The sequence below is a fragment of the Oncorhynchus masou genome, chromosome 31, assembly GCF_036934945.1.
Source record: "Oncorhynchus masou masou isolate Uvic2021 chromosome 31, UVic_Omas_1.1, whole genome shotgun sequence".
NCBI lineage: Eukaryota > Metazoa > Chordata > Actinopteri > Salmoniformes > Salmonidae > Oncorhynchus > Oncorhynchus masou.
This window is the reverse complement of record NC_088242.1, coordinates 38077420-38088395: the sequence shown is the minus strand read 5'-3', so window position 1 is coordinate 38088395 and position 10976 is coordinate 38077420. Positions and strand designations below refer to the sequence as shown.

At 39.2% G+C, this 10976-nt stretch overlaps 1 protein-coding gene across 3 annotated transcripts in view; it reads right to left on the bottom strand.

Annotated features, from left to right (window-relative positions):
• Nucleotides 1–4083: 4083 nt before the first annotated feature.
• Nucleotides 4084–10976, bottom strand: part of LOC135523916 (rab11 family-interacting protein 3-like) — an 88772-nt gene continuing 81879 nt past the window's right edge. For all 3 annotated transcript variants that reach the window (XM_064950934.1, XM_064950935.1, XM_064950937.1), the window contains one exon: nt 4084–9202. In XM_064950934.1, the coding sequence (XP_064807006.1) occupies nt 9086–9202 (117 nt within the window). In that variant the 3' untranslated portion in view covers nt 4084–9085. The remainder of the gene's footprint in view (nt 9203–10976) is intronic.

The following is a 10976-nucleotide window of genomic DNA, read 5'->3' as shown; positions in this document are numbered from 1 at the left end:
TGTCCATAGCCAGCAGGTGGTTATGATGGGTTGGAGATGAAGGGCTCCAGTATTGATAAGGCTGAGAGTGGAAAAAGGCAGGGACCTTAGTGGAGAGGTTCTGGGGATGGACAAGGTCTCCATGGGACAGCGGAGTTGGGGATAGAGGGGGAAAGGCTTCCTCTGCATAGAATGGGTGACACAAGAGAGAGCTAGGTCAAACTATTGTATTAGACAGTTGTTTTTCATCCAAAACAGACATATAATATTAATTACCTGAATATTATACTGGGCACATGTTTGAATGCCTGCACAATTTACAAAGAAACTTACCACTTGAGTTCTCCCTTGTCACATAGAGGGACATTCTTTTTTTAATTTGGTAAAATAAAACACTGGATTTGCAGCAAAATTATGTGAGAAAATAAATTATTGGTACAATCCTCCAATGAGCAGCAATCCTGGAAATAAAATGGTCTATATCACAAAAACTATTGGTCAAGACACTTCAAAGGATACTGCATTCTTTCTCCATGGAAACCACATCCATGGTTACGTGATACCAGTGTCTTCTTCATTATGTAGGCTTTCATTTTTTTTTTTTATTAAAAAAACAACAATACAAAGATAATACAAATGGCCTATCCCATCAGTGGGTGCTCTGGTCAGTACGTGCGCTCGTATGCCTTCATATATGCTGTATCTACAGTCACGGCCAAAAGATTTGAGAATGACACAAATATTAATTTCCACAAAGTTTGCTGCTTCAGTGTCTTTAGATATTTTGTCAGATGTTACTATGGAATACTGAAGTATAATTACAAGCATTTCATAAGTGTCAAAGACTTTTATTGACAATTACATGAAGTTGATGCAAAGAGTCAATATTTGCAGTGTTGAGCCTTTTTTTTCAAGACCTCTGCAATCCACCCAGGCATGCTGTCAATTAACTTCTGGGCCACATCCTGACTGATGGCAGCCCATTCTTGCATAACCAATGCTTGGAATTTGTCAGAATTTGTGGGTTTTTGTTTGTCCACCCGCCTCTTGAGGATTGACCACAAGTTCTCAATGGGATTAAGGTCTGGGGAGTTTCCTGGCCATGAACCCAAAATATCGATGTTTTATTCCCCGAGCCACTTAGTTATCACTTTTGCCGTATGGCAAGGTGCTCCATCATGCTGGAAAAGGCATTGTTCATCACCAAACAGTTCCTGGATGGTTGGGAGAAATTGCTCACGGAGGATGTGTTGGTACCATTCTTTATTCATGGCTGTGTTCTTAGGCAAAACTGTGACTGAGCCCACTCCCTTGGCTAAGAAGCAACCCCACACATGAATGGTCTCAGGATGCTTTACTGTTGGCATGACACAGGACGGTTGGTAAGTGCTCACCTTGTCTTCTACGGACAAGCATTTTTCCGGATGCCCCAAACAATTGGAAAGGGAATTCATCAGAGACAATGACTTTACCCCAGTCCTCAGCAGTCTAATCCCTGTACCCTTTCCAGAATATCAGTCTGTCCCTTGTGTTTTTCCTGGAGAGAAGTGGCTTCTTTGCTGCCCTTCTTGACACCAGGCCATCTTTCCAAAAGTCTTTGCCTCACTGTGCGTGCAGATGCACTCACAACTGCCTGCTGCCATTCCTGAGCAAGGTCTGTACTGGTGGTGCCCCGATCCCACAGCTGAATCAATTTAAGGAGACAGGCGCAATCTTACTGGCAGCAATATCCTTGCCTGTGAAGCCCTTTTTGCGCAAAGATGATGACGGCACGTGTTTCCTTGCAGGTACCCATGATTGACAGAGGAAGAACAATGATTCCAAGTACCTCCCTCCCTTTGAAGCTTCCAGTCTGTTACTCAATCAGCATGACAGAGTGATCTCCAGCCTTGTGCTCGTCAACACTCACACCTGTGTTAACGAGAGAATCAGTGACATGATGTCAACTGGTCCTTTTGTGGCAGGGCTGAAATGTACTGGAAATTATTTTTGGGGATTCAGTTCATTTACATGGCAAAGAGGGACTATGCAATTAATTGCAATTCATCTGATCACTCTTCATAACATTCTGGAGTATATGCAAATTGCAATCATACAAACTGAGGCAGCAGACTTTGTGAAAATTAATATTTGTGTCATTCTCAAAACTTTTGGTCACAACTATAGTAAATGGAAATGTGATGAGCAATATTATACAAAATATCAAGATCATCAAACAAAATATCATTTTATTATTTGATTTATTTTCTTACTTCACTGTTTTCTTTGACCTTTTTACAATGACTTGAAATTATAATTCCCCAACATCAATAAGCAGGGGCGCAACTTTGGTTTTAGAAGAGAGGGGGACATAATATATAATATATATTTTTATCCAGTCAGATAAACACTCCACACAGACTACCCAAATCATGGCCCTAAAGCACACTGTTGTCTCTTTTTGTATTCACATTCCAATTTTAAAACAGGGCGGCCCCCCTACAGTGAAAGTTGCCCCCCTGATAACAAGGATTGCACCTTTCAGGGGATATTCAATGAAAAATATATAGCTGTAAACAATACTGTTATCATAATTTACACATTATCCTTCGGAGTAAGAATAAACTTCAGTTGTACAATTTTTGTTTCTACAATATTCTATTTTATAATTTAACAAACTGACAGTCACATATGGTCAGTGCTTTCCCAGGGCTCATCATCAGGTTAGTAAGAGGCAAAAGTATGAATGACAGAGGCACAGTGTTAAGACTATCAGGCCAGATCTTCAGGGTTTAGCAATGACAATTGGGATTAGCAATGACAATGAATAATGTTTTTGTTTATGTTTTCAAATTACAGCAAAGGAGTGTGTGAGCTGATAGTTAAAATGGTCAGAAGTAAAACCTAATTATTTGGTCAGTTTGAAAATACAAGGGTTAAAAAGAAATTGGAACTTGTTTAAAGTGCATAAGAGAATCCCATTGAATAAAGTTTAACCACGCAAAACAGAATGCCTGGACAGGACTCTGTCTAATCAGTCAGCTAGCAATTATGCAAAGTGTCACGACTAGCTGTCTGAACTAGACAGTCTGAAATAAAGAAAGAAACAAAGAATACCAAAAAAATGAGGTAATCTTGCTGCTGTATCCAGGAAACATAGGGTACAGTATGTGGGAAGATATGTCTTACGGTTTCCTCCTAGTAATGCACCACTGGCTGCTGGGTACTGTAGTAGTAAATGATTGCCTGAAGCCTCATTGAGCCTCATTACTGCGCGGGAAAGCCATCTTTTACACTCAAAGGCAGAATGACTTGAACCAATTAGACAGTTGCATTGGTTTATGATTGACATTATGTGTTGTTCAGCCCTTTGTGGGCTGGCTTTATGAGGCCTCACTACCTGTCCCCAGGCAACAGGCGTAGTGCAACTCCACTGACCTCCATATGATTATGGATGGGTAAACCTAAAGATCAGTTTAAAAGATTCAGAAAGTGATATACAGAAGAGATCTGTAGTTCTGTACAGTGCCTGTTCTCAGCTGGGGAGATAAGAGTTAGCATGTGTCACTGATAACTACAATGACCTTTAAGAGGTCAACATTAAAGTGGATCACACTTCAGTGGGGCTGAAGTGGAATGACCACACCATAAAAAAAGCCATTTTGAATTGATCAGACCAGAATGAATGAAACACGTCAGTGTTGTCAATTCAATGGGTGCTCAACACAACACTTTTGAAATGTACTGTGTGCTACCTTGAGTACAAGACAACAATTTCAATCTAAATATTTTTCTCAATTCAACAATTTCTCCCCATGAGTAGCATTCAACTATTAAATCCATTAAATACCAGAATCCCTTGTGAATCCAGAAATGCCAAAACTATTTACAAACGTTTCCCTAAAAAACAACTTGTATTGGAGAGAAACAATGGAAAAGAATCATTAACAAAGAGTGTGAAGTAATGTGAAATGTGGAAGACCAAAAAAGAAAATATTTTTTTTCCCCCTCAGCTATAAAAATACCTAGAATCTACAAGGTTAGAATTTTTTTTTACATGTACAAGTTATTTACATCCAAGGCCATTTTTCATGGAGCGCTGAAAAGAAGGAGAAGAGCGTGGTGACAGAGCAAGTGTTTTATAGGTGAAAGGTGGAGGAGGCTGCATTTGTCTTTAGTATAGCTGCATGGTTGATACAGAATGCTACAAGTTGTCTGCAGTTTGAGCAGTTAAGACACAGCAACAATATTAAGCTTCAATATGTCAAGTATCTCAACCGTGTCAGAGAGTGCATTGGTGAATAGGCAGCACTGATGATGTGTATCAATAGCCTGCCATTTTCATTTCCTCTTGGTTATTTTCAGAAATGTGGTTAAAAGTTCAAGAGATTCAGATTGGGGCTTAGTCAACTGAGGCTCTTACAGTAAAGAAGAGCGTTTTGTCCGTTTGTTGACATCCGATTGTGGTGTCTGTCCATCGCTCCCCAGTTTTTCACAACATTATTGCTTCATCGAAGTGTTAAACATTTTCTGCTCCTTTAAATCAAAAAGCTGCGGGTGAGTTACAAGATCTAACCTCTGAAACTCTCCGTTAGCCACAAGCAACAAGTCCGTTTTCAAATAATTTTAGCATTCTTAAGTAATTCATGTTATCTTAAAGCAAAAGATATCTTCAAATTCCGATTACATTCCTTAACAATAAACTTTTTACTTTTACATTTTTTTTTTTTACAAACAATACTTTTTGTCTTAGGTACAACTGATTCCATTCCTTCAATAAAACATTACAAATATATTCAGCTTTTTTATCAACATGTCAAATATATTCAGCTTTTTTATCAACATTTCATGGAAAATAAAGTTATAGGTAACAAGCAGACCAGACATGTACTTCCCAATTGATAAGATGGCTCCCTTTTTGATTTCACTCAGCTTGAGTCCACTAAGGGTCAGTCACACGCCAAAGAACTACACTTCCCAGTGCACTCAGCTCAAATACAAAAATACAAACTAGTCAGAGCAACATTTTCTCTCAATTTGATTTCGTGTCCAAGTTACACCATCCAATTATTTCATGTCAGTATGAGCATCATTTAGTACAGTATCTATATATGTATTTGTCCGTTTTTAACTACCCCAAAGTTACATTAGAGGGAGTGATGTGATGGGTTAGTGTTCTCTTATTGGAGTATTTAGCCCACCTGACCCCCTAGGACTCTGTTTCATTATAAAACAGAGTTAAGGCCTCCCTTACCTGGGTTGCCTTAACTCACACTGAGAAGAAAATCCAAGTCAAATCAGGATAAACACGGTTAATGTAGTAGGCGGCAACCACAAGACTGTATTCAAGAGAGCAGCCAGGGTCGACTTAATTTGACCTCGTCTCCTGACCAGTGCTTCATACTGTTTAAATGTGGTTTAAACACGGTTCAGTCTAATACAGGAGAAACGTGACAAAACGTCCCATGAGTTCATTCATTTACTTATCTCACGGTGAAAGATGGTATCGGCTGATATGTAGTTGAAGGACACGTCGTTTGAGAATCATGTTAGCATTGAGGCTCATAAGATCTAATTGTCTAAAATATGTTTAAGGGGACAGCAACAAGTTAACTAGCTCTTCCATGCAGTCCAACTCTCAAAAGAGTTCCCGCATAGAAAACACATTCGCACACACAAGGTAAACTCAGGTCCCTCTACCCAAATTCAGGGAAGTCATCATAACCAAATCCTACTGTATTCAGGGGGAACAGACAAGCACACAAAGCAAAGCTCAAATACCAGGGACGTTAAACCACGTACCTTATCTTCTCAGATAACAGCCACAAACAGTGACAATTTTATTTTCCATTAAAATCTTCTTTAAGGGTAATTGGGGTGTTTTTTCACACCTAAAATAGCTATACATATACAGTACATATATACACAGTACATATTTACACAACTGAAGTCGGTAGTTTACACACACTTAGGTTGGAGTCATTAAAACACATTTTTCAACCACGCAACAAATTTCTTGTTAAAAAAACTATAGTTTTGGCAAGTCGGTTAGGACATCTACTTTTGTGCATGACAGAAGTAATTGTTCCAACAACTGTTTACAGACAGATTATTTCACTTATAATTACCTGTATCACAATTCCAGTGGGTCAGAAGTTTACATACACGAAGTTGACTTTGCCTTGAAACAGCTTGGAAAATTCCAGAAAATTATGCCATGGCTTTAGAAGCTTCTGATAGGCTAATTGACATCATTTAAATAAATTGGAGGTGTACCTGTCTATGTATTTCAAGGCCTATCTTCAAACTCAGTGCCTCTTTGCTTGACATCATGGGAAATCCAAAAAGAAATCAGCTAAGACCTCAGAAAATAAATTGAAGCCCTCGACAAGTCTGGTTCATCCTTGGGAGCAATTTCCAAACGCCTGAAGGTACCACATTCATCTGTACAAACAATAGTACACCATGGGACCACGCAGCCGTCACACCGCTCAGGAAGGAGATGCGTTCTGTCTCCTAGAGATTAATGTACTTTGGTGCAAAAAGTGCAAATCAATCTCAGAACAACATCAAAGGACCTTGTGAAGATGCTTGAGGAAACAGGTACAAAAGTATCTATATCCACAGTAAAACGAGTCCTATATCGGCATAACCTGAAATGCCGCTCAGCAAGGAAGAAGCCACTGCTCAAAAACTGCAATAAAAAAGCCAGACTACGGTTTGCAACTACACATGGGGACAAAGATCATACCTTTTGGAGAAATGTCCTCTTGTCTGATGAAACAAAAATATAACTGTTTGGCCACAATGACCATAATTATGTTTGGAGGAAAAAGGGGGAGGCTTGCAAGCCGAAGAACACCATCCCAACCGTGAAGCACAGTTGTGGCAGCATCATGTTATGGGAGTCATTTGCTGCATGAGGGACTGGTGCACTTCACAAAATAGATGGCATCATGAGGCAGGAACGTTATGTGGATATATTGAAGCAACATCAGACATCAGTCAGGAAGTTAAAGCTTCCAAATGGGTCTTCCAAAAGGACATGGACCCCAAGCATACTTCCAAAGTTGTGGCAAAATGCCTTAAGGACAACAAAGTCACGGTATTGGAGTGGCCATCACAAAGCCCTGACCTCAATCCTATCGAAAATGTACCCAACTTATTGTGGGAGGCTAGTGGAAGGCTACCCGAAACGTTTGACCCAAGTTAAACAATTTAAACGCAATGCAATCAAATACTAATTGAGTGTAGGTAAACTTCTGACCCACTGGGAATGTGAATAAATAAATAAAAGCGGAAATAAATGATTCTCTCTAGTATTATTCTGACATTTCAAATACTTAAAATGAAGTGGTGATCCTAACTGACCTAAGACAGGGAATTTTTACTAGGATTAAATGTCAGGAATTATGAAGAACTGAGTTTAAATGTATTGGCTAAGGTGTATGTAAACTTCCGACTTCAACTGTATATATGTGTATATATGTGTACACACACACACACACACACACACACACACACACACACACACACACACACACACACACACACACTACAAGTCAAAAGTTTGGACACACCTACTCATTCCAGTGTTTTATTTATTTTTTACTATTTTCTACTTTGTAGAAGAATAGTGCAGTCATGAACACAATTGAATAATGTAGTAACCAAAAAAGTGTTATAGAAATCAAAATAGATTTGAGATTCTTCAAAGTAGCCACCCATTGCCTTGATGACAGCTTTGCACACTCTTTTGGCATTCTCTCAACCATCTTCATGAGGTAGAACACATTTCAATTAACAGGTGTGCCATGTTAAAAGTTAATTTGTGGAATTGATTTCCTTCTGAATGCGTTTGAGCCAATCGGTTGTGTTGTGACAAGGTAGGAGTAGTATACAGAAGATAGCCCTATTTGGCAAAAGACCAAGTCCCTATTATGGCAAGAACAGCTCAAACAAGCAAAGAGAACTGACAGTCCATCATTACTTTAGGACATGAAGGTCAGTCAATCCGGAACATCTGAAGAACTCTGAAGGTTTCTTCAACTGCAGTCGCAAAAGCCATTACGGGCTATGATGTAACTGGCATTTTTGATTTAATCTTCATTTAACTAGGGAAGTCAGTTAAGAAAAAAATCTTATTTTACAAAGACAGCCTACCCCGGCCAAACCCTCCCCTAATCCGGGCGATGCTGGGCCAATTGTGCACCGCCCTATGGGACCCCTGGGATCGAACCAGGGTCTGTAGTGATGCCTCTAGCACTGAGATGCAGTGCCTTAGACCACTGTGCCACTCGGGAAATTAGACCGGTGAAAATCTGTCATTTGGTCTGATGAGTCCAAATTGGAGATTTTTGGTTCCAACCGCTGTGTCTTTGTGAGATGCAGAGTAGGTGAACGGATGATCTCCACATGTGTGGTTCCCACCGTGAAGCATGGAGGAGGTGTGATGTTGCTTCGCTGGAGACAGTCAGTGATTTATTTAGAATTTTAGACACACTTAACCAGCATGGGTACCACAGCATTCTCCAGCGATACGCCATCCCTTCAGGTTTGCGCTTAGTGGGACTATCATTTGTTTTTCAACAGGACAATAACCCAACACACCTCCAGGCTGTGTAAAGGCTATTTGAGAAAGAAGAGTGATGGAGTGCTGCATCAGATGACCTGGCCTTAATCACCCAACCTCAAACAATTGAGATGGTTTGGGATGAGTTGGACCGCAGAGTAAAGGAAAAGCAGCCAACAAGTGCTCAGCACATGCGGGTACTCCTTCAACACGGTTGGAAAAGCATTGCTCATGAAGGTGGTTGAGAGAATGCCAAGTGTGTGCACAGCAGTCATCAAGGCCGAATCTAAAATCAAAATTATATTTAGATTTGTTTAACACTTCTTCTTTTTTTTAATCTTTTTTTTTTTTTACATACAACATGATTCCATTTGTGTGATTTCATAGTTTTGAAAAACCATTGAATGAGTAGGTGTGTCCAAACTTTTGACTGGTACTGTATATTTGTGGTTAGTCCCAGCAGTCAGTCTTTAAGTGTTTAACCAGTCTCTCCCAGTATGGCAGTCCAGTGAGGCGGAGAGACCGCCAGGCTACCCTGTTCCAAAATGGCCGTCTCTAGTACTTGACCTCCAGCATGGAGGGGTTGGACTCCATGATGGCAACAATGATGCGGTCGATGTAGTCCTGTAGTCGGATGTTGACGTCCTCCTGCTTGCGGATAGCTTCCATCAACTGCAAACAACACAACAGATGAAATGTTTAGAAGGATAGTAACTTATATGAACTTTTCATTTGCATTGAACAAATATTTAAGAAGTTAAAATAGGACACAACAAGATATGCAATACAGATTTCAGCTATCTGCATTTAAGATTCAGAATTTTGAATCTTTATTCACCCAAATTAGTCTTACTGAGATAAAATGGACATAGAAATACAGTATATTTATGGCCTGTATTTCAATGCGGCAGGTAGCCTAGTAGTTAGAACATTGGACTATTAACCAAATGGTTGCAAGATCAAATCTCCGAGCTGACACTGTAAAAATCTGTCTTTCTGCCCATGAACAAGGCAGTTAACCCACGGTTCCTAGGCTGTCATTGAAAATAAGAAATTGTTCTTAACTGACTTGCCTAGTTAAATAAAGGTTAGAAAATAAATAAAGGTTATAAAATGAAAATAAATGCAAAGCCTTCTCTGTATAACTAGTGCCTTCAGAAAGTATTCACACCGCTTGCCTTTTTCCACAGTTTGTTTAGTTACAAAGTAGGATTAAAATGGATATAATTGTCATTTGGTGTCAACGATCTACACAAAATACTCTGTCAAAGTGGAAGAAAAATTATAACATTTGTAAAAAATGTAAGAAAAATAAAACACTAATATATCTTGATTAGATAGGTATTCAACTCTCAGTCAATACAACTGTGTGTTATTTTTCATTGCTAGCAGATTTAAGTCAAAACTGTAACTCAGCCACTCAGGAACATTCACAGCTTTATTGGTAAGCAACTCGTGTACATTTAGCCCTGTGTTTTAGGTTATTGTCCTGCAGAAAGGTGGATTCACCTCCACACATCTGGAAAGTGCACAGAAACAGGTTTTCCTCTAGGATTTTGCCTCTGCTTAGCTCCATTAAGTAAAAAAATGTATCCTGAAAAACTCCCCAGTCCTTAACGATTACAAGCAAACCCATAAGATGACGCAGCCACCACTACGCTTGAAAATATGGAGAGTGGTAGTCAGTAATGACTTGGGAATTGCTTTGCCACATTATTTGCACTATTACTTTAGTGCCTCGTTGCAAACCGGATGCATGTTTTGGAATATTTGTATTCTGTACAGGCTTCCTTCTTCCCACTCTGTCAATTAGATTAGTATTGTGGAGTAACTACAATGTTGTTGATCCATACTCAGTGTTCTCCTATCACAGCCATTGAACTCTGTAACTGTTTTAAAGTCACCATTGGTCTCATGGTGTTTCCTTCCCGTCCAGCAACTGAGTTAGGAAGGGTGCCTGTATCTTTGTAGTGACTGGGTGTATTGATACACCATCCAAAGTGTAATTAATAACTTCCCTAAGCTCAAACGGATATTCAATGTCTGCTTTTTTTTTTCTTCTTTTCCATCTATCAAAAGGTGCTTTTCTTTGTGAGTCACGGAAAACCTGTGGTCTTTGTGGTAGAATCTGTGTTTAAAATTCACTGCTCGATTTAGGGACCTAACAGATAATTGTATGTGTGGGGTACACTACTACAGAGTGAGTCCATGCAACTTATTATGTGACTTGTTAAGCATTTGTTTAGTCCTGAACTAATTTAGGCTTGCCATAACAAAGGAGTTGAATACTTATTGGCTCGAGACATTTCAACATTTCAACTCATTTTCAATAAATTTAGAACATTTTTGAAAAACATATTCCATTTTGACATTATGGGGTATTGTGTGCAAGCCAGTGACCAAAAAAATAGAAATGTTATCAATTTTAAATTCAGGCTATAAGACA